The following is a 26,633-nucleotide window of genomic DNA, read 5'->3' as shown; positions in this document are numbered from 1 at the left end:
GTAGGCCTTAAGTATTTTGCTTCAATTCTTTTAAATGGTGAGGTGAGAAACCAGACAGATACCGTATGCAGCGTATATTATGTATACTGTTTCCCTCTGGCGGGATGACGGCGATCATGTAACGGACACAGCAGGGCCAGGAAACAATTATGCGCAAGCCTGCTGTAACGCTTGGCTGGGTAATAAGTGAGCGACTACTACCCCCAGCAGACACGCAGTAAACTGAAGACGGTCACAGGCAGCCCAAAGATTTTTTTTTCCAATTTTTTTGAAAAAGCCCACTGCCTATATAGCCAGTATATCTCTTTCCCTGTACCACTGTCCCTGCCTCACCAGTACTACCCCTATACTCAGTAAAATGACTGCAGACTGAGGACGCTATGGTCTGCACGCCCGATATACAAAAAAAAAAAAAAAAAGTGCAACACTGCTAAAACCAGCCTCAACAGTACTGCACACGGTCAGATGTGGCCCTAAGAAGGACCGTTGGGGTTCTTGAAGACGAATATAACAGCCTAACACTCTCCCTATAGCAGCTACAGCAAGACGGCACTTTCCCTATTGTCTCTCAGCGTGCATCTGTGGCGAGCCGCGGGCGGCCCCAGTTTAGATACTCGGGTGTCATCTGATCTCCCCAGCCACTCACTGCAGGGGGGTGGGATAGGGCTGGAACTTCACAGGAGGAAGTTGTAATGCCTTCCCTGTGTTACTATTGGCCAGAAAACGGCGCAAAATTTTCTGGGAAGAAAATGAAAGTGACTCGAACATCGCGTGGTGCTCGTCTCGAGTACCCTAATACTCGAACGAGTATCAAGCTCGGACGAGTACGCTCGCTCATCTCTACTCTTTAGTAATTCCAAAAAGAATTCAATAAAAAACAATGTTAATAAAAAAATCAATAAATAAAAGGGCCTTAAGGGCAGCTTCATGCTAGCCTTCGCAAATATAATGCTTGTCACAGCATATTTGTGCATGAACAAGGTTTGAAGAGGTGCCTTTGCATGCATATCTGTGCATAGTACTGCAATTTCTGAGCACACAAGGCCAGATCACACCCTTATGTGACACACCCTTTCCATGGATTTAACCCTTTCCAATCCACTGTCTGACCTCTAAAGACATTTATGATTTAAGGCTGTACAGCTCCTATGTTGGAAGACATCCGTTAGGGTTCTCTTACTGTATATTGCTAGCCTCTCTGCTGTCGGAGCCTATTCAATGTGTCACCTCATGCAGTACTGGCTTTAGCCAGCATATAGCACCATTGTATAACGGCAGAAAAAGATTAAGCGCCTTAGGAAAACCAGGATACAAATTGGATTGGAAAGGGTTAATAGCTATTTAAGCCTAATGAGGTCCAGATTTCAGGGTGTTCAGCGTTATGCTCTTCACCTTGAGCATTTTTACACCCTCCCCAATAGATTTCTATGGGACTTCTGCTGCGCAAAACGCAGGAAAATATAGCAGGTTCTACTTGTTTCCACATGGATGTGCAGATTATGTGTGTGCAAATACCTGCATAAACACAGTTGTGTGAAAAAGTAGATATTTTCCTATAGAGCAGCCTACACGAAACCACCTGAAAAATCCCATACTTGGAGCAAAAAAAAAAACACTTTACAGCCCCCAGTGTATGTAGTTTGTTTCATATCTCCATACTGAAATACAGCTAACATCTGGATGTGATTTTTTTTTTTAACTTGCAGCAAAAGCACAAGCTTCCAGTATGTCACACCAGCTTAATAATGCATAGTGTAGACTGGGTGTAATGAAAGCTGGAATGTGAGTTATTACCATCTATGAGTTGTTGGAGTGCTGCTTGACATTTAGAATCGGCAATAAGGCTACTGAGATCGGAGATCTCTCATATGTCCAAATTATTATCATCCGAAAAAGACCAAGAGACTGTATGCGGAGTCACCACTGTCCTCTTCATGAGGAACCAGCACATGGTTAACTTTATTAATAGTGCAAAGTAAGACGAAGAATTATGTAGTGGTCCAATCACAGGAGGCAACACCCTAAGTTACACCTTAATTCAGTGGAAAAGTAACAAATCATTACAAAGTTTAGTACTGACAAATGAATACATAATGTGACATGTGTATACATTAGCTACTGTTTAAAAGAGGATGGAATGTGGATACAATGACTCAATATGGTCTCCAGGAAATCCTCAAGGCCCCACTACAAGGACACGCAAGTTTCAGACTAGACTGTTTTTTTTAACCCCCGAATAAGCCTCCTCAGTAGCATAACAAAATGCACTGTGTTTTGTAACAAAACCAACACACAATTACATTATAAGGTCATTTGGTATAACAAAAATTAATCTACTGGTGACTAGTTACATTATTTAAAATTGCTCCATAGGTGGAGGGACAGTATTGCTTGTAAAGATGCTCCACCAGTGTGTTACTTCCAACCACCATGGAGTTCCTCTCTTTATTCATATAGTTCCAAAGATGAACAGCATAAGAGTTGTTAAACAACGTTGTTGGCAACGTTTTCCAAACCTTAAAGTAGTTTTTCCAAGCTGGATACGCAATGGGATAGAATCGTTCAGGATGAAGGTAGGAGACATTTGCACACTTGAGGTCACCAACAGATTTAAACTGGGGAAGACCACAATACTTCTTTATGACACGTGTGAAAACGCCTGGTCCTTGGTGTCCCCATACTGTTCCTTTATAGTTTTGTACAAAGTTTTCCATAAACTCCCATGATAACTTATGGTATGCAGAGAGACCAAAAACACTACTGCTAGCACTTTTGGTATTTTCAGCAGCTAGAAAGTTGTCTTCAGGAATGGGTCGAATTGAAATCACGTCAGTATCCATATAAATGCCTCCGTACTTCCAGATCAGGGCAAATCTGCAGGCGTCTGATTTAATGTGAGTCCAGTAAATCTCTCCTTTGGGGTCTATCTAGGATTTATTAAAAAAAAAAGAAAACATTCTGGGTAAATAGTGTCAAGCATCATAGACACACTGTAAGTGCATTTGACTTCAACTAAAGGGGTTGTCCCATATAGACCACCAATGTCCTCATGTCCTATTGGGCATATGGACATCATATAGGCATATAGGGGGTCTCACATTTGAAGCCTCCACCATCCTAGTCTGTTTTTTTTTTTTTTCTTTAATTGGTTTCTAAAGAATAAGAGGGCTTTTCAATGTAAGGGCTTTCTGCACACAAGCATGCGCATATATGCACTTGCGAGAGCATGACGTGATTATGCTGTGAATGGAGCACTATCACGTGGTTTCGCGGCCCTTGCATTTAATTGTACTTTATTTACACTTTTGCGCCCGTTCACATGTGTCCCGTGCCATTTTTGAATTCACTGAGCAGCCTTAATAGTCCTAAGTGTCATCAAATAACACCTCACAATCGCGCAGATACGTATGCGATTGCATTCGGACAGTGTGCACATTTGCGCACCTCCATGGACTGTTATGGTGCTTTGGGTGCACTCAAGAATGGAATGTTTCTTGTATTTTTCCCTGAAAAAAAATGTTGAATCTAAGAGAACCCATTGAAAACATGAATTATCGTCAGCGGTTTGCACAAAATCGCCCGTGTGAAGGAGTTTAAAGCTGTTCTTAAGGACTCCTTCAAAATCACTTGCACGAATCGCAGAGAGTAGAACCCATTTTAATGGGCTCCCTCACATTCAAAAATATTCATGACATGCTATGTTTGTGTGCATTTGCGCACCCAAGACACAATAGGAGTCTATGGAGGTGTGCAAATGTGAACCCCATCCGTATGAAATCACGCTCTGAACAGAGTGATTTCACGGTGTTGATTGATAACACCAGGGAATAATTAGGCTGCCCAATCTGTTCAATCACGGCCCGGGTGTGTCCTGCACTGTGGTAAACCGGCACGCTAGTGTAGAAAAGTACAGTAGAATGCGCGGATACGCGAGCGAAAGCACGTGATAGCGCTCCCTTCACAGAGCAATCATGTATACACTCCTACACTCGTCCTCAGGAGCCTTAAAACGGATTATCAGTGCTGAACGCCATTAAAGGCTAACACTGCAGTAGCTTCCAGTCTGTCCCTTTCCCCCAACCTGTCTGTACAAAGTGAACACAATCTAAAAGATATCTTACTTAAAATTAGAGTGTTAACTAAAGAATAAAATCCTTGACAACCCCCTTAATACCCTTTAACGCCAGTTTCACATGGACCAAAACTAGAAATGTATAGAAAAAAGAGAAGAGTTAAGTCTTTCCTGCACATCTCATGCCTAAGATTTAAGAGTACTCTTATATGTGACTCTATTGCCATGGGGTAATTGCCCCGATCTATAGGACATGTAATATTTGTAACTCTGCACACCCAAAAGGTGTATTAGATCTTCTGAGAGATTCCTTTCACGGCCATGAAACCTTGTGTATTTTCTGTATCCCCGATCAGGGATGGAGGTACTTGGTTGCACACTGGATGCAATATCCCTCTGCAAATGTTGAAAAATTCATAGCTAAAAAGGGCTTAGGTATAAAAAGGGCTGTTTATGAAAAGACATGCCGTGTATACCTGGAATATACAGTATTGTTGCCTTGGATATCTGCACCAGGTTTGGCATCTACTGTTTTGCTAGAGGCCACAGTCCTCTTTAGCTAAAATTGAAAAACACCTTATGCCCTGACTAAGGGTGCCTTCACATTAGCATGTTTATGTGCGTGTATACGCGAGCACAAAAACACGCGTCTATTACAACCACTGCATTCTCTATGGTGAGTTCACATGTCCGTGTTTTACAAGCGTGCACCTGTAAAGATAGGTCATGCATGCACCATAGGGAATGCACGCATTCCTTTCAATGGAGACGTGGCTACTGTCGGCGGCTCCATTGAAGGCAATGGTCTGCCGGCCAACCTTTATTGTTTTTCAGGGAAGAGCTTTAAGTATAAGCTCTTCCCTGAAAATCATCCCTTTTAGTGTAAAAATAAATATATATACTTAACTGTCCCCCGCGGGGATGAAGAACACATCTGCCACATGCGGCAGATGTTTTCTTCATCCCCCGCGGGAAATAAAGAATTCCCTGCTGCACCTGTCACAGATGTGACTGATGCGGCAAAGGAGTTCTTCATCCCCACAGGGGGTTTAAAGGATCCCCTACCGCAGCTGTAACAGATGACAGCTGTGGTAGCGGATCCAGCTGCCGGCATCCTGTAATTGTTTTTCAGGGAAGGGCTTTAAATATAACCAATGGTTCTAATAGATGCGTGATTTTGTGCACACAATTGTATGCACATAAACACGCTCGTCTGAATCCACTCTAAGGCTGGGTTCACACAGGGCGGATTTGCTGCAGTTTTGCCGCTGCATATCCGCACTGCGGCAAAACCACTGCATTTGCAGTGCAATGCAGCACAAATGCGTTTTGGAAAAAAAGCTGTTCTCACAGAACGTATTTTTTCTACACAGCCACAGTGTGGAAATGCAACTGCAGCGCGGTTTTAAAAAAAGCAGCATGTCCATTCTTCTGTCTTTACCGCAGCGCTTTTTTGTCCATAGACCTCTATGGACGCAGCTAAATCCCCACCAAAATACGCTGCAAAAAGTGTAAAAGCGCTGCGGAAAAAAACGCTTGCGGATTTTTCCGCAAGAAAACCCGCAAGACAAAAATAAACTTTGAACCGGTTTTGCCGCAGAAGCAGTTCTTCTGCGGCAAAACCGCAACGGAAAAAATGCCGCAAAACCGCAACAAATCCGCCCTGTGTGAACCCAGCCTTAGGGCTTTTGCCCACTAGCATTTTTTCTAATGCTGCGATATTGCACCGTTTTTTTTTCAATGGGACTTTCTAATGTTAAAATCGCATCGCACAAAAATCGCAAAAGCACAAACTAACGATTTTTGTGCGATGGATTGGATTTTAGAACATTAGAAAGTCCCATTGAAATAAACACAGCGATATTACAGCGTTAAAAAAAAAAACCGCTAGTGGGTAAAAGCTCTGAGAATGTGGTGATGCAGAATCAATGTAAAAATTGTGCTAAAGAAGTAGCAAATAAAACATCTATATATGGATATCGTAGTAATCACACTGATCCAGATGATAAAAGTATCATACTTTTTTGCCGTTCGCTGAACGTTGTAAAAAAAAAAAAAAAAACTCGAAACAGAATACTGGAAATTCTGAGGGGTTTTATAAAAAAAAATAAAAATTAGAAAACAGTTCTACAACACATTATATGTACCCCAGAGTGGTGCCATTAAAATATACATCTAATCCCAAATACAAACAAGCCCTAATACGGCTATGTCAATGGGTTATAGCTCTTGCAATACGACTATGAAAATCGTTTGGTCCTTATGGTACAAAATAAGCCAGTCACTAAGGAGTTAAAGGAAATAGAGAGCAGTGCATTGTAGGAGCTCAGATGATAATTACACAAACCTAAAATTATTAGGTCACAGAGATTTCCCCCTTAGGCTGGGTTCACACAGGGCGGATTTGCTGCGGAAATTCATGCTTGCTCATCTCTACTGCTGTATCCTTTCTATTGTTTTTGGTTACCTTTACTCTTTTGCATTGCAGTGTTATTCCATCTCTCTAGGGATAGTCATGGCCCAGAGGAAGACAGCATGGCTGTCGTTATGAGGACAAAAACTCTGCTTGCAGGCAGGGACTCTTCTATTACCTGTTTGGTAGAGACAGGTTTTTTCCATCTACCTGGAGTGGTGGTTACTGTCATGCATTGCGTGGTGTATGACTCTTGCGTTCAGTGTATACGTCACCCTGCCCCTGTGCTGAGTGTGTGGCTCTTGTGCCGTATGGACGTGACAGCATACCTTCAATTAATAAAAGAATGGCTTTGCCAGAATCATTTCAAAGTACTGGAATGGCCGATCCATAGCCAAGATCAGAATCCCATTGGAAATCTATGGATTGACCTGGAAACCGCGGTAGACATGAGATGCCCTCACAATCTGGCAGATTTGGAGCACTTTTGCAAGGATGAGTGGGCAAAGATTGCCAAGTCAAGATGTGCCATGATGATAGACGTCTACCCAAAAAGATGGAATACTGTCATAAAGTCAAAGGGAACCTCAACAAAGTGTTAGTTTCAGGGTGTGTATATTTATGCAACTAAATTTTTTTTTTTACATTTTTCCACCCTAAAAGATTTCAATTTCCTTTAGAATGGAATTGTATATATAATGGGCCACATTTAGGGTGGAAAAAAATCTAAAATGACTCATCTTTGTCAGATTTTTTACCATGGCAAAAATGTGATATTTCGAAAGGGTTTGTAGACATATTATATATATATATATGTATGTATATATATATATATATATATATATATATATATATATATATATATATATATATATATATAGTAGCAGGGTGAGAGGTAAAGTGAGGGACGGACGATATATATCACAGAGGTTACTAGCATCTGTGATGAAGATCCGTTCCGTTCCTCACTCCACTGCGGAGTTCCAGCTGAACAGGACAGCTGCTGGTTATAAAATGGGTGCAGCTGACAGGTTGGAGAGAGGTGTTCTGTGTGAGCAGAGGCTCACAGAGAGTGCTGAGCTGGAGACACTGCAGCACGCTGAAGGGAAGCCTGTTGTGTTACTATTGCTGGACTGCTTATTCAAAAGGACTTTCCTTACATCCTTTGTTGTCTGGCGACTTCTAGTAATAATAATAATAATCTTTATTTGTATAGCGCCAACATATTCCGCAGCGCTTACATAGACAGGGGGGATACAGAAAGACAATACAAAAATTACAGAACCACGGTTACATTGTAATCAATTGATGGAAACAATAGGGGTGAGGATCCTGCTCCAACGAGCTTACATACTATAAATAATGGGGTGAAACAGAAGGTAAAGGGCTGGAGATGTGCACGGTATAGCGAGGAGGGAGAGTGAGGGATTCTATACACAGACAATGGTCAGACATTTAGCCATGTGATGGCAGAAACGGTGTGACTGCAGGAGCGGTTTATGATGGCTAGCAGGGATTGCAGTCAATAGGTCAGGGAGCATGTTGTCAGGCTGAGTACAGAGGGGTTTGTTTAGGGAATGCGGTATGCCTCCCTGAAGAGGTGCGTTTTTAGAGCACGCCTGAAGTTCTGCGAGTCCTGGATTGCCCGGGTAGCCTTTGGTAGTGCGTTCCAGAGGACCGGTGCTGCTCTGGAGAAGTCTTGGAGGCGGGAATGAGAAGTTCGAATTAAAGGGGAGCTCAATCTGGTTTCGTTAGCAGAGCGGAGAGCCCGGGCTGGTTGATGGATTGAGATGAGGGAGGCGATATAGGGGGGCGCTGCACTGTGGAGGGCTTTGTGGATGAAGGTAGTGAGTTTAAATTGAATTCTGTATTTAACGGGCAGCCAGTGCAGTGACTGGCACAGGGCAGAGACGTCCGAGTAGCGGCTGGACAGGAAGATGAGCCTGGCTGCCGCATTCAGGATGGATTGGAGAGGGTAGAGTCTGGTGCAGGGGAGGCCGATCAGCAACGAGTTGCAATAATCGAGCCGGGAGTGGATGAGGGCAACAGTGAGCGTTTTTAACGTGTCCACAGTGAGAAAAGAGCGGATTCTTGTGATGTTCTTGAGGTGCAGCTGACATGTTTGGGCCAGAGATTGGATGTAGGGGGTAAAAGAGAGATCAGAATCGAATATGACCCCAAGGCAGCGGGAATGTTGTCCAGAAGTTATGGTGGCACCGCACACTGAGATGCAGATGTCAGCATGAGGTCTGTTAGTGGAGGGTTGAAATACAAGTAAGTCAGTTTTAGAGAGGTTTAGTTTTAGGTAGAGAGAGGACATAGTGTTAGAGACAGCGGACAGACAGTCGGTGATGTTTTGGAGGAAAGGTGCAGAGATGTCACGAGAAGAGGTGTATAGCTGGGTGTCGTCAGCATACAGGTGGTATTGGAGGCCAAATCTCTTGATTGTTTGTCCAATATGGTCTGTGTAGATAGAGAAAAGGAGGGGGCCAGGGACCGAGCCCTGGGGGACCCCAACAGCAAGGGGAAGAGGAGGGAAGGTGGAGCCAGCAAAGGAGACACTGAAAGAGCGGTCAGATAGGTAGGAGGAGAACCAGGAGAGAGCAGTGTTCTTTAGGCCAATGGAGCGTAGCATACTGAGGAGGAGTTTGTGGTCAACAGTGTCAAATGCTGCGGAAAGGTCGAGGAGGATCAGTAGGGAGTAATCGCCCCTCAATTTGGCTGTCAGTAGGTCATTGGATACCCTTGTAAGGGCAGTTTCTGTCGAGTGTTGAGGTCGGAAGCCAGACTGTAGGGGGTCTAGGAGAGAGTGCTCTGATAGGTAGCTTACAAGGCGGGAGTAAACCAGGCGTTCTAGTAGTTTGGAGATGAAGGGGAGGTTTGAGATGGGTCGGTAGTTGGCAGCATCAGTCGCGTCCAGAGTCGGCTACTTTAGCAGTGGGGATATGATGGCGTGTTTGAAAGAAAAGGGAAAGATGCCAGAGGTCAGAGAGAGGTTGAATATAGTGGTGAGATGGGAGATGACCACTGGGGAGAAGAAGCGGAGGAGGTGTGAGGGGAGGGGGTCGCTAGCGCAGGTTTTGGGGCGAGCAGAGAAGAGCAAGGAGACTAGAGAGGTGAAATAGACTTGTTTGGCGTGGTGGAGGGCGAGGTTGTAGGTTCTGAGCATGAATTTGTAGTGGAGGAAGTCCGCGGACGTTTGCGATTTCCTCCACAGCAGTTTAGCACTTCTAGAGCACTGCCGGATGAAGCGCGTTTGAGGCGTGCGCCAGGGTTGCCGCGTTCTACATCGGAGGGCTTGGGTCCTGGGGGACGCCGCTTCATCCAGGGCATGTTTGAGGGTTGTGTTGTAGTGAGCAGCTGCCAGGTTGGGGCGGGAGAGGAGAGAGATAGGGGACGGAGAGGACTCTAGGGATTCAGCAAAGTCCTGGGTGTGAAAGGCCTTAGGGAGGTTCACACAGGGCGGATTTGCGCGGCAAATCCGCCTGCGGCCGCTAATCTCGGTATTAGTCAGCCATGTGGACGAGATTTCTCAGAAATCTCATCCACACGGGATGGCCAATCCGCTGTGGTTAATCCGGCCGAAACCGTGGCAGCATGTCCAATCTTTTTTCTTTCCGTTGCAGCCGCGCTCTCCTCTATGGGAGCGCCGGCCGCAGCGGAAGAGCGAGCGGCCGGGCCGCTTCAAAGCCACCACAGGTTTTTCCACGGCGCTTCTCCTGGCAGAAATCTCGCGGTTTTTGCTGCGGCCAAACCGCGAGATTTCCGGCGGGATTCCGCCCCGTGTGACCCCAGCCTAAAGGTTCCTGTAGGTACGGTAGGTAGGTGGGTCTGACGAGATGTTAGTGAGCGTGACAGAGAAAGAGAGGAGGTTATGATCTTAGAGCGGGAGAGGGGAGTTAGTGAAGTTGGAAGCAGAGCAGAGACAGAGGAAGACCAGATCAAGAGTGTTTCCATCCCTGTGAGTGGGAGAGGCTGTGAGTTGAGAGAGACCAAGGGAGGAGGTGAGCGAAAGAAGCTGAGAGGCAGATAGGGAGTTGGGGTCGTTAGTGGGGATGTTAAAATCACCAAAGATAAGGGTTGGAATTTCACAGGATAGGAAGTGGGGGAGCCAGGCAGCAAAGTGGTCAAAAAACAGGCGAGGAGCACCTGGGGGGCGGTAGATAACTGCTACTCGCACGGACAGCGGATGGAAAAGCCGTAGCATATGTACCTCAAATGATGGAAAAGTGAGTGAGGGTACAGGGGGGATGACCTGGTAGGTGCATTTCAGGGAGAGAAGAGCACCTACTTCTCCGCCACGCCTGTCATCTGGTCTCGGGGTATGAGACAACTGCAGGCCATTATAAGACAATGCAGCAGGGGAGGCTGTGTCAGACTGCTGTATCCACGTTTCTGTGAGAGTGAGCAGACAAAGATTTAGCAGTAAAAAAGTCGTGGATGGTGGGGAGTTTATTACATGCTGACTGGCAGTTCCAGAGCGCACATTTAAAGGAGTCAGGGGAGGGTATGAATGGACTAGCAGTTGGGCTTGGGGATTTTATTAGTGAGTCAGGTAGGGGGTGATAGCTAGGAGCAGTGGAGGGTGGGCCAGGATTGGGAGAGATATCCCCAGCAGCTAGTAGCAGGATAGAAAGGTTTAGCAGATGATTAGGAGATTTATGAGGATGACTGTTATTTTTGTTAGTGACATGAGGGGGTTTGAGGCTAACCAAGAAGGTAAAGAGTGCATTCGAGCTGTGCATAGGTGGGGACAGGAGAGAGGGGCTAATGTGAATAGTGCGCCCCGGAGGTTAGCACTTGAAAGAAGTTCTGAAACTGAAAACAAGGATGAGAACAGAAGTGACAGCATTAGCGATAGCTTTGAAGTGTAAAGTATTTAGGCAGAGTTTGTGGCCTACCTGTCTCCTACCCTGTCGAACTGCCATGGTCAAACTGTATCATACTTCATCCAGCTCAAACACGTGTGGCAGCTGCGTGCTTACACTGATATTATAGTTACAGTTAAAGGTAGGACTTGGAAACAGCTGGGAGTGGCTATCAGGTTCCAATTGACTAGCCAGCTGACTTTAGCATTGCAAACCTAATAACCCTGGGGGTGAAATTTATTGCTCTCCTTAGATAAGGAAAGCATCTCAGCAAGGCTGGGTGAAAGATGCCATTTGGGGGAGGTGGATGGCAGAAATGACTAATAGTAAAGTTTCAATTATCAATGCAAACAGATGAAATGCAAAATACACAATTCACAGCAAGCAAGCAGCACAGATGATACTTTGTGTTTCGTTCTGCCAGCATAAATAAAAGACAAGACGTTCATCAATTGGTCGTGGCCTGGTGTGTTTCCCCCTGCACTGCTACGATATATATATATATATATATATATATATATATTTATATATATTTTTTGTATATATATATATGATAGCAGTCGCCATCCTGCTAGCATAAATATAGCAGTCTGCCATCCTGCCAGCATAAATAAAGCATCCTGCCAGCATAATAATATATATAATACGGTAGCAGTCGCCATCCCGGGACAGGTTGTCTACTAGCACATAATGTATTAAATAGTCTACATGTGTAGTAATGTAGTAATCTACATGTGTCTACCGTACCTTCTCATACCAGGGCAGAAATGGTGTGCCTGCAAATAATTTCTCCAATCGCAGAGGAAATAAGTAGATATTCTGGTAGGATGACAGGGATGGGAAGCGTTTGCGGGCTTTCTTCTCATCATCCTCAGTGATTATGTCATGTAGTCCTTTCATGAAGAAGACCACTGGTCTGTCCGGATACATTCGAGCTGCTGATTCGATTGAGCACAACACCAAGGAGGGCTCGTCCATTCTCTCTGTGGTCTCCACAAATATTATACCATTTCCTTGCCGAAGAACATCTCTTGGGATTATATTGCAGGAACTGAATATTTGGTTAGTACTTTTTGCTGTGACTGACAAATTACCTTTACACATGAAGAAGCCCACTATGTTAGTGCGGTTTTGGTTTAAAATAGTTCTGATAAAGGTGCCTATCAATGCCAGTAACAGCAGAAACGAGAAACTCTTTAGTCGTTTTAACAAAACTGCCATGTCCGACTAAGCTGTGAAAGAAAAAAGTGAATACATTAGCATAAATAGGATTAAAACCATGTAAAAACGTCTCTGAACTTCCAGTCTGTGCAACATTTAATGTATTTTTTATTACAAAACAGACTGTCTAAGGCCTCATACACACAGCAGAGCCATGTGCTTGGAGCTTGTATTCTTGTAGGGAGCCGGTCACCACCTATGAGAACCATAAACTAAGTGATGGTTCTCATAGGGCAGGTTCCCATCAATCCAGATATTATTTTATTCCAACTTTCTTGATATCAATGGTAGAATACACAAAGCCTGCAGCTTTGAATCTGATGTCCTCTACGCATGCAAACTTTAATGAGTGACAGTGTGGGAACAGGAAGGCAGGAAGAAAAAAAAATAGAGAGAAAAATATGGGGTAGATCCCAATAAAAGTTGGTGCCTATGGGGTTTAGACAAAAACATACTACCAAATGTTGCCACCAGGAGAATATGAGGAGCGGATGAAGTGTAAAAATAGGAGTTTGTCACACTTAATGGCTAAGAACCATCCATTGTGGTTTGGGACAGATTTACATTTACTGTATGATGTCTCAGTGATTTGTCTGTTGTAAATACCTTTCCATACACAGTAGTTCAATGTCTACTCCTTGTGCGTGTTCCTATAGATACGGTACAATGTGTGCTCTCCTCGTACATGTTCCTATAGATATGGTACAATGTGTGCGTTCCTTGTACACGCTCCTATAGATATGGTACAATGTGTGCCCCTTGTACATGTTCCTATAGACATGATACAATGTACATGTTCCTATAGATATGGTCCTATAGATATGGTTCCTCCTTGTACATGTTCCTATAGATATGGTACAATGTGTTCTCATTGTACATGTTCCTATAGACATGGTACAATGTGTGCTCCTTGTACAGGTTCCTATAGGTATAGCAGAATGTGTGCTCCTTGTACACGTTCTATAGATATGGTATAATGTGAGCTCCTTGTACATGTTCCTATAGATATGGTACAATGTGTTCTCATTGTACATGTTCCTATAGACATGGTACAATGTGTGCTCCTTGTACAGGTTCCTATAGGTATAGCAGAATGTGTGCTCCTTGTACACGTTCTATAGATATGGTACAATGTGCTCTCCTTGTACATGTTCTATAGATATGGTACAACAGGTTCCTATAGGTATGGTACAATGTGTTCTCCTTGTACAGGTTCCTATAGGTATGGTACAATGTGTCCTCCTAGTACATGTTCCTATAGATATGGTACAATGAGCCCTCCTTGTATATGTTCCTATAGATATGGTACAATGTGTCCTTGTACATGTTCCTATAAATATGGTACAATGTGTCCTCCTTGTACATGTTCCTATAGATATGGTACAATGTGTGCTCCTTGTACATGTTCCTATAGATATGGTACAATGTGCTCTCCTTATATATGTTCCTATAGATATGGTACAATGTGCTCTCCTTGTACATGTTCCTATATATATGGTACAATGTGTCCTCCTTGTACATGTTCCTATAAATATGGTACAATGTGTGCTCCTTGTACATGTTCCTATAGATATGGTACAATGTGCTCTCCTTGTACATGTTCCTATAGATATGGTGCAATGTGCCCTCCTTGTACATGTCCTTATAGATATGGTACAATGTGTGCTCCTTGTACATGTTGCTATAGACATGGTACAATGTGTTCTCCTTGTACATGTTCCTATAGACATGGTACAATGTGTGCTCCTTGTACATGTTCCTATAGATATGGTACAATTTGTGCTCTTCTTGTACACGTTCCTATAGAGATGGTACAATGTGCTCCTTGTACATGTTCTATAGATATGGTACAATGTGCTCCTTGTACATGTTCTATAGATATGGTACAATGTGCTCTCCTTGTACATGCTCCTATAGATATGGTTCAATGTGCTCTCCTTGTATATGTTCCTATAGATACGGTACAATGTGTCCTCCTTGTACCTGCTCCTATAGATATGGTACAATGTGCCCTCCTTGTACATGTTCCTATAGATATGGTACAATGTGCTCATCTTGTACATGTTCCTTTAGATATGATACAACTAGCTGATATAGCCGGCTTCGCCCAAGTTAATTTGGTACAAGTGTTTTACCAGTTTGCTCTGAAAATTTTATGAAGTGCTGGCTACTTCAGAGGAACCAAAGAATAAAATATGTATACACATAGCGGAGCATTAGTTTCTCCTCAGACTGCATGTACTGATGTCTCTCTGCACATAGTGCCACCCCTTCCACTCTCCTCACTTTTTACCCTTACAGGTAACACCCCTTTTTATTCAAATTTACCCCTAGACTGGCGGTTACGGCCCCTTTTTAGCCTTAAAGGCAAGCTTCATCCCTGCAGTCCATGGCTGCTTCCTTATGTACTTTATAGCTTTTCAGTATATGCACACATAGGTCAGTTAGATTCTCCTTAGTAAATACACATAGAGGTCATTTAGATTCTCTTGAGTATATATACATGGAGGTGAAGTAGATTCTCTTGAGTATATACACATAGAGATGAGGTTGATTCTCCTCAGTATATACAATTCACAGACGTGACTAACACTAAAACGTATATTTATTATTAAATATGTTAAAACACATATACTGGGCACTACAAAGACAACACACATACACCAGGTTCCTCCAAACATCAGTTAGTTGTAGGAGGTAAATACCAATGGGAACCTGGAATTGTTTTCCACTCGATAGAAATAAAAAATAATGTTTTTTAGATAACAAAACACTCTACCCAAGATGCATTCAAGATAGGACGATTCAATATCGGAGCTAAGGATCCTGAATTATTTTGTATATGAACAAGACAGGGTCACCGTTTAGACTCTCACTTGTGATGGTTAGTACTAAGACACTCACACTATCAGTGATCAGAACTTAGACTCCAAAGTTAAGGGTCCTGAATTGTTGTGTATATAAGCAAAACAGGATCACCGTTTAGATTATCACTTATAATGATCAGTACTTAGACTCTCTCACTTGTAGTGATCAGTACTTATACTCTACGCGTTTCACCATTAGTTTAGTGGATCATCAGGAGATACAGTACTCGAGTTTTAAATTCAAAGGTAGAAAGAATTAAATATCCCAGAGAGAACATCAGTCTGAATGAAAAAAAGCTGTATCTAAGGTTTATAGAGTGTGATAGACATGATGATTAGTCAGTATAAAATGTCTATTGATTTGTATAAACCAAATGTATTATGCTATTGTAATGACTTTTAGCTCTGTGGAGTTTAATGGCCACACAATCTAATCATGGTATTTGCTAGACAATGGCAGGTTAAAGATGTGTGGTGTAATGTTAGCTGAGTACATAAACGTTGCACGAACAGCCTCTAAGAGTTAAAGGTCATAGTGTTATATGTATACTTGTCCAATACTGAGTGTCTTCCTAGCTCTCTTCCACCCCCCCATACTGAAGTTAAACAATGGGTTGCCACGCACACAGAAATGACTGGAGCTAGGACAAAGTCCAAGCTACATCCTGACTAGAGGGTGGGCAGAGAGGCAGGAGATTCTATATGATCCGACAAATGAGAATCTTATATGTTACTGATGTAATCTGTTGCACGCCCATTAAAGGGCACGTGCTATGCTTTACAATAAAAGGGGCTGTCTGGGTGTTTCTGACCAGAGAGCCATTTTGGATATGAGACGGATAGCTTGTGTCTGATCTGGTCGATGATGTGTGCACACTATACAATTTGGAAGCTACAAAATACCCCGAAACCTGCTGGAGAAAACCATAATCCAGATCAGTGGCGTCCTTCTGGGTGGGCCCGAGTAGAGATTTTGATTTCTTTCATTCTGGAAAAATTCAGAGATCGGCAGATAGCACGCAGAACTCAGGGGCCCGAAAATCTACAGAACACGGTAAGATTGCTTTATGTAAAATCTACCGATGTGAGCTGAATTCTGACTGCTAATCTGCCTGTTTCTGATCCAGAGGGATAAATCAATGAAAGGCAGGTAATATAGTTCTTTCTACTCGGGAAAAAAACCCGTTTTAACCTGCCTAAGGGGTATTTTGTATGCTGTATATATTATGTCTGAAACGGTTAAAAATTGTGTATACAAGACCAAGAGATAAATTCTGTGAGGGTTAATGTGTCAGAAGGGCGGACTTGGCTGTTTAAGTCTGAGGGAGCACGCCAGAGAGAGAGAGACACTTACTCCTAGGCAACTAGTGTGAGGTTAGGAAAATTTATGATACGCATATTTACCTGTATGATTGAGCGTGTTATGTTCTCATATGTGGAAAGGTATATACGCGGGAATTATAGCCGTGGTGTGACGGCTGAAGCCTCCAGAAGCTCTTGTTCATTGAATATAATCGTCAGTCTCTGTGTATAGCTAAATGTCCTGTCCAGACTGTGTGCAAGGAGTGCTCTTGGGGATTACTAGTAGAGGGTGGGTTGTTGCAAAGGTAGGTGAGATATATACCTTGAGCCGTTGTGGGTATTCTCCAGTAATCCCGTCTGTTTGGTATTATAGAAAGAATGTGCAGTGTTTATTATTGGGGGAGGGTTGCTGATAAGAGAGTGGACTGAAGTTAAGCCACTGAAAGCATTTCCCAATTAACCCTTCTGTTCCCTTTGTCTTGTAGAATTAATGTGCATTGTGATCTGAGTAGGAAAGAGAGGTTATATTGGAAGGATTTGAAGAAAGCAGATTTTACAAAAGGGAACACTACTGTGTCCAGAAACTTCGGATAGGATAGACTTGGTAGGTAGAATAGAGTTGAGCAGATTGAGAAGGTTAGGCATAGACGCAGGTTGTTTAGAAAATGGGGAGCAAAGTGAGCAAGGACAAAGGTCATAGAGCTTGTGATTTGGTTGCTGAAGGGGAGGGAGCATAGTTTACTGAACAATGGGAAAGCATCAGGAAAAGTTGCAGAAAGAAATGTCAGGTTATGGACAGATAAGCAGAAATGAGTATGGTAAGATAGACTGTAGAAAGTAGATGTTAGGTGCTAGTTTTTGCTAGGAGGTGGTATAACGTGGGAAAGAGATTCAAGAGGGGAAAGCATGTAGTGGGGTATGTGTATTGCTTATGAACAATGTAATGCCTTTGTGTTGACTACAGCCCCTCCCTGTAATGGCGGCCGCACTTGCAATGTGTGACTCTGCAGCAAATGTAGTGAGCCCTGCCCCCACCCTGAAGTTACTTCCCCCCATGTGCTCACTTTCAGGGTGTGTGATGTTACTTCCGGTCCCTCCCCATCCGGGACAGGACCTGGCCCCGCCCCTTCCTCCTCCAGCAGCCATTTTGCCTTACCTGGAAGTGCTGCCGCCCCTGGCCCCGCCCCTTCCTCCTCCAGCGGCCATTTTGCCTCACCTGGAAGTGCTGCCGCCCCTGGCCACGCCCCTTCCTCCGGCAGCCATTTTGCCTCACCTGGGAGATTTGTAGCCCCGCCCCTTTCTGCCTCTGGCGGCCATTTTGCTGCACTTGGGAGGCCTATATTCCCCAATGCCACTGTATCCAGTGCTAACCTCATGATTGTCTAAAGTAAGGTTTTGTTTGACCGGACTTTGTTACACTCCAAGATGTGGCCACTTTGGATGTGTGATAAGTTCAGGGAAACAAACCTTTGTGAAGATGCAGCTTGGGACATAGTAGATGACTAAGCTGGTTTATAGTGCATGGAAGATTGGAGTTGATGCATGGGGGACAGAGGCCAGGAATACATGACAGGGGACGCTCTCTCATGTTCCCAGGGGCTCTGTTTTCCACTGCCCGCTTCTCCAATGGATGCTCAGACAGATGATGTTATGGAATAATTTCCCTATAGTCACCCAGCAAACTTTCACGCAATTTGATGAAGTAATTTTACTTTTTATGTGAGAAAGAGGGACTGAATTGCCCAGAGTAGGATGTTAATTCATCCGTATTCTTTAGTTTTTTCCTTAAGTCTTTTGTATATTCTAGTGTCAGTCTACACTGAAGCTATAATTATATTCCGTCAGGAGAGTGAAAGTTAAACGCTGGACATTCCCTGAAATACTATTACACTGGGTGACGTAAATTTTACTTGTGTTGCGCCCCCTTGTGTTAAAAAATGCTAACTGCGACCTGAAGAAAAAAAATCTAAAGGATATTTTCGCTCAGACTTCGCTGCATACAATGTCACCTTGACCTACAAAGTGCTTGTTTTTGTGCATCTTGGTTTCCTTTTTCAACTTGTACTAGTTTGAACGCAATTACTCTTTTTTCCATTGAGTATTCCGGTTCAAAAGGGGGGAGGCATAGGTGATTTGGGTCATAGATGATCTAGGTGTTGTAGATCAGCTATTGGGTTAAAAAAAAAAAAATAAATAAATAAATAAATGGAATAAGATAACAAGATTCCGAGCCATGTGAAATAGAACATCAGCACAATTATTTAGTACTAATACAGTAAGAAACTGCAGGTATGCAAACAGTTACCAGAACCTCTGTTGATAATGCATATGTTGAGCTTTTTGCAGATGGTACCAGGGTGAGGATTGATGACTCCACATCGGAAATGCAGTGGTCACACAACAAGATGTCCTAGAAGCAGAAGCTCTGCCTCCGCATGTCTCAGCACAAGAAGCGGAATTGAAGGCCCTCACTGAGGCGAGTAGAGTGGCGAGAGGTAAGACCGGCAACCCTTTACACTGACTCCTGGTATGCATTTGGCATAGCTCATGATTACGGCCCAATATGGAAGGCCAGACAGTTTTTACCTTAGCAGGACAACCAATTGAGAATGGTGCAGCGGTACAGAGTCGCATGGAGGCCCTACTTTTACCTGACAAAGTTGAGAGTTCGCACCGATTCCTACACTGGAGAGGCGAGAGACGACACCCTCGCTGACAGTATAGCAAAGGCGGCGGCCCTCAAGCCGTGGAAGAAAGAAGAAAAGATACTGACGGCATGAGTCAGTGGTAAAAACTTTGGACATTGACAAAAATTTGGACTTTGATATGCTAAAGACCTTTACAGTTACAAGCCAGCAAGGAAGGAAAGAATAAATGGACCAATATGGGAGCAGCAGAAACAGGACAGCGTATGGTGAACAGTCAACAGCACTTGCCTACCACAGTTCCTGTATCCCATGATGGCCCAGCTGATGGACGGAAAGACCCACCTAGTAAAGCAGCAATGACGACGACGCTTGAAAGAGGTTGGGCGACTTCTGGGTTCTCTGTAGCTGCTGCATCATTTGTCCAGTTTAGCATGATCTATGCCATGGGTGAGTCAGGGCAGAAGTAAGTTTGCCACATCACACTTGCCAGGACCACTCTACCCATTTCAGGGATTGCAAATTGACTACGTTCAGCTCCCACTTGTTGGGAAGTATGAATACGTGCTTGTTGTTGTTGATGTCTTTGCAGGTTGGAGGCCGACCCTGTTACCAAGGCAAACAAGTAGGTAACCGCAAAGAAGCTCATGAACAAGGTAAACTGTGAATATGGGGTACCAGAAGTGATTCAGAGTCAGACAGAGGTATAAACTTCGACATGTCATGTCTGCTCTGGGTGTATCCCAGGCCTTTTACATACTGTACCATCTTTAGAGTAATGGAAAGGTGGAGAGACGTAGTGGCACGCTAAAAAGTAAGATACTTAAAAATGACGCCACTTTGGAAAGACTGTCATCCAATAGCCTTATACAGTGTTAGATATGAACCCAGGGGGGATTATACATTATCTCCCTACGAGATTGTTTGGGCTAGCTCCAAGGCTAGGTCGTTACTATCCTCAGTAGTTACAATTACAATCTGATGTGTTGACTAAGTATGTGATTTCCGTGGTTAAAGCACTAATCAAAGCCTATGCACAGGTGTTCTCTTCCAGACTCAGAGGCAGACACTGGGACACATATCTTGCAGCCTGGGGATTGGGTGTGCGTCAAGAAGTTCCTCAGGAAGCACCCTCTTGAGCCCCGATTTGATGGCCCCTACCAGGTGCTTCTGACTACTGCCACAGCTGTGAGACTAGCCGAAAGACTTACATGGATCCATGCTTCATACTGTAAGAAAGCTTCAGATCCGGGAGACCAGTCTTAGTTGTGCCAAAGACATTTCTCTGGTTAAGGCTAGTGAGAGAGGAGGGTGGCAACTGGAATCCTTAGTCGGAAGAATATGAGGGTATGGTTACCTTCCGGTATAACTCGTTCAATGCTCAAGTAGCCGCATATTCCTTCGACTATTGTACTGTGGTCCCGTGTCTAGGCGCAAGATCCCACCGCAGGCCAGATTTAGCTCAGTCCAGCTGGTTATATGACTTATATACCCAGGGAATACAATATGTTTGCGCCACTGATAACGTCTGGGGAGAAGACTGCCGTTATTGGGGATTAGTGGGATGTAACACAGGAATAGACTGGTCCTATAAACCGCAAAGTGCCTAAAATAAGAAAGATAAGAGCGGGAAATCCCTAATTAGTCATATAACCGTCCTTGAGAATAATAAGGACAGCAGGTATTGGAAGGCTGAACTTAGTCTGTTGCTTGGTTTTAATGCGGTTGTTACACTAACCATGGGAGATCCAAGCCCGGGGGACGGGAGGGGGGGGGGGGACTTACAGTCTGGGGACATACCGGTACGGGAGGACAGATCCCTTAGGGAAGTTTAAAATAAGGGGTATGGTAGATGCACCCGAATGGAAGCCTTCACTTAGTCCCGTGCCCATAATTAACCCCCTCCGCCGTAAGATAAAGACCTTGACGAACATGATGATCATAGCCGACCCTACCTTTTGAGGACACCTTGACAGTAGCGACTGGCTACTCTGACCAGAATCTCTGGTTGGAGTTGATGAGGTACAATGCTAACAGGAGCAACAAGTCTAACTGTTGCGTGTGCGGTAGTGCCCGACTACACTCGGGGATGGTCCCCCTAAATCTCCCTGTAGATGCTGAAGAGTGGTTTATTAGTCTCTTCACGAACATTTCCACTAATTACACTGTCTGTGAGGAATGGAAGAAGGAATACTCTATAACTACTTAAGTGTTTTGCACCGGAGAGAGAGTATTACTGACTACCCTGGAAACTACACCTGCCAGGCAAATAGGCAGGGTGGAGGGAGATTTTTGGGGAACTCACTAACGGTTATTGCTCCTCCTACGGTACGATAGGAGGGGAATGGATCCAGAATCAGGTTCAGTCCTTAGGAGACGTTTACTGGCTTTGTGGAGACATGAGGTAGAGGACCCGCCTGGAGGGTAATTGGACAGGGGAGTGTGCCTTAGTAAAGCCCTTATGCTCCTCCACATCCTGTCAGACAGCATTGAGGATAATGAGGTTACCCCCAATAGTTAATTTATCTCAATCCAACTCAGTCTGTATTTTGTGGTTATCCTGTCATGTTGGTCTATCCTTGTTTTCCGCATAGGTACGGCGGTTCCTTCCAGTCTTGTCACTAGGTAGTGTAGGGTCAGGGTGAGGCGGCCTGGACGTGTTCACCATCAGGACTATCTCCAGGAGGGACATTGGTGTGGGTGAAGATTAGGGAGTCCCGGGCCGTGCATACCTGTGCACACTACTAGTATTGTAACATTATACTAGAGCGAGAAGAGAGACCCCTGGTGGTAGTTTTGATCTACACGTATACATTGACGTCATAGGATAGCCAAGGGGGGTACCTGACGAGTTTAAAAAAATTAGAGACCAAGTTAAAACTAGATTCGCGTCCATTTTCCTGATCATTATGGTAAATAAACGTTGACTGGATTAATTATGTTTATTATAATTAGCAGTGGTTTATAAATTATACTAGAGACGCCTTATAGGGACTAGTCGACCAATAGGACCTACCTCGACTATGACTTTTCAAAAATAGAATGGCCTTAGATATGATTTTAGCTAAAAAGGGGAGTGTCTGTAAGATGATAGGGGAGACTTGTACCTACATCCTAGACGACACGTGACCCGCGGGTAAAGACGCAGTTGCCATTAAGAAGTTGACCGCACTAACTAAAAAGAGCTAACTTTTGGGACCAGCACTCGCCATGGATGAGCGGGTGGTAAAGGATCCTGGCGCAGATAGGCGTCGCTGTTGTATGTGAACTGATGATTACCTTTTCTGTTCTAGTCTGCTGTGTTATCCCCTGTGTCAGAGAGACCTGTGAAACTGATGCTGGAAAAGCTACTCCCACAATGAGTTCGCTGGATGCATCCCCAGAAGGAGTGGACAAGTCCTACACCCCCTTGAAGACCCTAAAACGAACCTTCAACGCGCTCCAGTTATAGGCTCACGCGCAGAGAACTGTGAAAATTAGATAGAGAGTTAGAGGATAGACATTTTAAGGGGGGATTGTGATAGACATGATGATTAGTCAGTATAAAATGTCTATTGATTTGTATAAACCAAATGTATTATGCTATTGTAATGACTTTTAGCTCTGTGGAGTTTAATGGCCACACAATCTAATCATGGTATTTGCTAGACAATGGCAGGTTAAAGATGTGTGTAATGTTAGCTGAGTACATAAATGTTGCACAAACAGCCTCTAAGAGTTAAAGGTCATAGTGTTATATGTATACTTGTCCAATACTGAGTGTCTTCCTAGCTCTCTTCCACCCCCCCCCCCATACTGAAGTTAAACAATGGATTGCCACGCACACAGAAATGACTGGAGCTAGGACAAAGTCCAAGCTACATCCTGACTAGTAGAGGGTGGGCAGAGAGGCAGGAGATTCTATATGATCCGACAAACGAGAATATGTTACTGATGTAATCTGTTGCACGCCCATTAAAGGGCAGGTGTTATGCTTTACAATAAAAGGGGCTGTCTGGGTGTTTCTGACCAGAGAGCCATTTTGGATATGAGACAGATAGCTTGTGTCTGATCTGGTCGATGATGTGTGCACACTATACAATTTGGAAGCTACAATCAAGGCGATGGGTCATACTCTTTACTCTGCTCTTCCTTGAGCCCTACATCTGGGGTATCTGTTGGGGTTGCTTGCCATAACCTGCTGACTAGAATTAGTACTTGGGTTGGAAACTAGCTCTTTAGCTCGGTCTGCTTTAAAAATCATGAACCGCGTCCAAAACTGCATTTAATTGGGTCAGGAGATTTAGACACATATTTATGTCACATCTCTGCATTAATGACCTAAATGCGAGCACTTTGGGCTGGAATCTAGCACTATAGCTCAGTCTGCCTAAAAATCATGCACTGCGCCTAAAGTGCATCTAATTGGGTCAGGAGATTTAGACACATATTTATGTCTTATCTCTGCATCGATGACCTAAACTTTAGCTTTAGTACGCTAACTACTCTATACTCCGTATACACCTAATGGAGTATCTTCTTTGTGCATGATATTATTATACCATTTCATAAGCAGACCGATAGGTTAGAACAGTGCACTCCCAATGTTCTCGGGGCTTGGTCTGCTCCAATCTTATGCTTGTATCGACTCGCATATTGGGAGATTAAGACATTTAATTATGTGACCTCTATGCATCATCTATCTATCTATTGAGCATAAGCACAATGTACTCTAATGTACTCTAAACTATAGGAATCCACCTTGGCAGGCTCCGAACTGTAAGAGCAACCTTAATGCCCCAATTGAGAGTATAGAACCCTTTTATAACAGGGACATCTATCCCGGTTACGATATCGACCATCACATAAGCTTTGCTGTATCTCTATAAACCTTAGATACAGCTTTTTTTCATTCAGACTGATGTTCTCTCTGGGATATTTAATTCTTTCTACCTTTGAATTTAAAACTCGAGTACTGTATCTCCTGATGATGCACTAAACTAATGGTGAAACATGTAGAGTATAAGTACTGATCACTACAAGTGAGAGAGTCTAAGTACTGATCATTATAAGTGATCTAAACGGTGATCCTGTTTTGCTTATATACACAACAATTCAGGACCCTTAACTTTGGAGTCTAAGTTCTGATCACTGATAGTGTGAGTGTCTTAGTACTAACCATCACGAGTGAGAGTCTAAACGGTGACCCTGTCTTGTTCATATACAAAATAATTCAGGATCCTTAGCTCTGATATTGAATCGTCCTATCTTGAATCCATCTTGGGTAGAGTGTTTTGTTATCTAAAAAACATTATTTTTTATTTCTATCGAGTGGAAAACAATTCCAGGTTCCCATTGGTATTTACCTCCTACAACTAACTGGTGTTTGCAGGAACCTGGTGTATGTGTGTTGTCTTTGTAGTGCCCAGTATATGTGTTTTAACATATTTAATAATAAATATACGTTTTTAGTGTTAGTCACGTCTGTGAATTGGGCTTTATATTCTTTTGTTGACTTTAACTGCCCCCTCTGTGAAGTCCTCAGTATATACACATTGAAGTGAAGTAGATTCTCATCAGTATACAAATAATTTCCCTAAGCTTAATGGTTTCTGAAAAAAAAATCTGATATATTGCGGATTTTTACAATTTGTTTTCGTGCCTAGAATTGAATATTGAAGTTGCGACCCCTTTACGTTTCCTATTTAGGATGTAAATTGTGCAAATTTCAAGTTTGTGCGGTACAGATGTGTGTTATCAGTTACATTACATAGGGGGGGTCACTTACGTTTCCGCTTAGAATACAAAAATCAAGTTGCAACCAATTTGCTCTTCATATATAGGACCTGAAGAATGGTTGTGCCAAATTTCAAGTTTGTACGACATCGGGAAGTTAGAGAATTAGTGACAAGTCAGTCAGTTAGTGATGGCTTTTGCGTTTACGCATAAGATTGACACAGTGCAACCAGCGGCCATATTACATTTGAGCGCAGAACACATGCCTATATTATACATGGTTTGTTGTTAATGGAGACATATATTCCTAAATGGATACATTGTTTCTGGAAGACATACAAATGTCACTTCATATTGTAGATGGGTTTAAAGTGGCAGATGGTGATATCTAGTTCTGCAGCAATGTCAACACTATAACATTTGTGCTTAAATTTCTATTCCTAGGGTTTCCATCATAAGAGGCGAACAACAAACATCACAGTAGTGTCTGGCATATCACTGACATGAATGGCTCCCAACAGATCCCACTGAATCTACTGACCATAGACTTTAATGTGTCAAAGGGAGACCACTTTGGTCTTCGTTTGACCAGACTTCTGTTCAATCCTGGACAGAAAAGCATCCTTAACTAAAGTATACTGTCCATGCAAAGTGATGGAAAAGAAAGAAAACCTAGTCAAACAGAGACCAAAGTGGTCTCCATTTGACACATTCAACTCTATGGCTATATATGTTTCCAGTGAAAGTGAGAACCTAGCCTGACACAGATACCGTAGATACTTGATAGAAGACAGATGGACAGTCCCAGTGTGTGCTCCCCCTACAGACACTCTACAGACCTCACCCTCCTACTTACCCAGGATGCTAAATGCTCCCTCCTACTGGAGTCTGTGCTGAGACCAGACATCTCTATACAAAATACTGGGAACACTTACTGGAGTACCTGCTTGGCTGGTAACAGGACCTGCAGAGCTGATAGACGGAGCAGCACAGCAATCAGTATTATGACTCAGCCCCAGCCTCACTGAGAATTATCTCTGCTCTGCCTCCTCCTCTTAGTGCCATTGGAGGCACACCCTCTGCTGTACTGTCCTAAAACTCATATGTCTAGGAGAGCACAGCAACATGGCCAAAAAGCTGTTGACACCTCTGTAGACCCGGGCTGACACATAGATGGCCCTGCACAATCCAAAGCCAGGCAAGTTCGTGTGTGGCAGTAGGGCCAACCTGCTGGCAGCTCTTTGCCTTGGCAATCTCACAAACATTCCTTGCCTGGCCCATGTGGTAAACCTGGTAGTGCAGCACTTCCTAAACAATTAGCCAGATTTACATCCACTGCTGTGTTATTAGGCCAGGAAACTGTGCTCACACATTCAGCATTCACACCTGGTTGCATTTTGTCTGGTGAAGGTGCAGCGACAGTTCAGGCTACCATCCAACCATCTAATCTATGACAAGTCTACACAGACTGAAATTCCAAACTGCGTATGTTTCAGAAACTAAGCCAGCAACAGAGAGCAATCACAGATT

General features: G+C 43.5%; 1 protein-coding gene across 3 annotated transcripts; it reads right to left on the bottom strand.

Annotated features, from left to right (window-relative positions):
• Positions 1-1,906: 1,906 nt before the first annotated feature.
• LOC136622289 (alpha-1,4-N-acetylglucosaminyltransferase-like) lies at positions 1,907-26,123 on the bottom strand. Of its 3 annotated transcripts, none has more exons than XM_066598085.1 (3): positions 26,039-26,123; positions 12,101-12,585; positions 1,907-2,927 (listed from the first exon to the last, which is right to left on the bottom strand). In XM_066598085.1, exons 2-3 carry the CDS (start codon positions 12,572-12,574, stop codon positions 2,334-2,336), a joined length of 1,068 nt encoding a protein of 355 aa, XP_066454182.1. In that variant the 5' UTR covers positions 12,575-12,585; positions 26,039-26,123; the 3' UTR covers positions 1,907-2,333. The 3 variants fall into 3 exon arrangements, with proteins under 3 accessions (XP_066454182.1, XP_066454183.1, XP_066454184.1); XM_066598086.1 differs by having other exon boundaries at positions 26,047-26,122; XM_066598087.1 differs by having other exon boundaries at positions 25,960-26,059.
• Positions 26,124-26,633: the final 510 nt, after the last annotated feature.

The sequence above is a fragment of the Eleutherodactylus coqui genome, chromosome 1, assembly GCF_035609145.1.
Source record: "Eleutherodactylus coqui strain aEleCoq1 chromosome 1, aEleCoq1.hap1, whole genome shotgun sequence".
Taxonomy (NCBI): domain Eukaryota; kingdom Metazoa; phylum Chordata; class Amphibia; order Anura; family Eleutherodactylidae; genus Eleutherodactylus; species Eleutherodactylus coqui.
The sequence above is the reverse complement of the archived record's forward strand: the minus strand, read 5'-3'. Positions and strand labels throughout refer to the sequence as shown.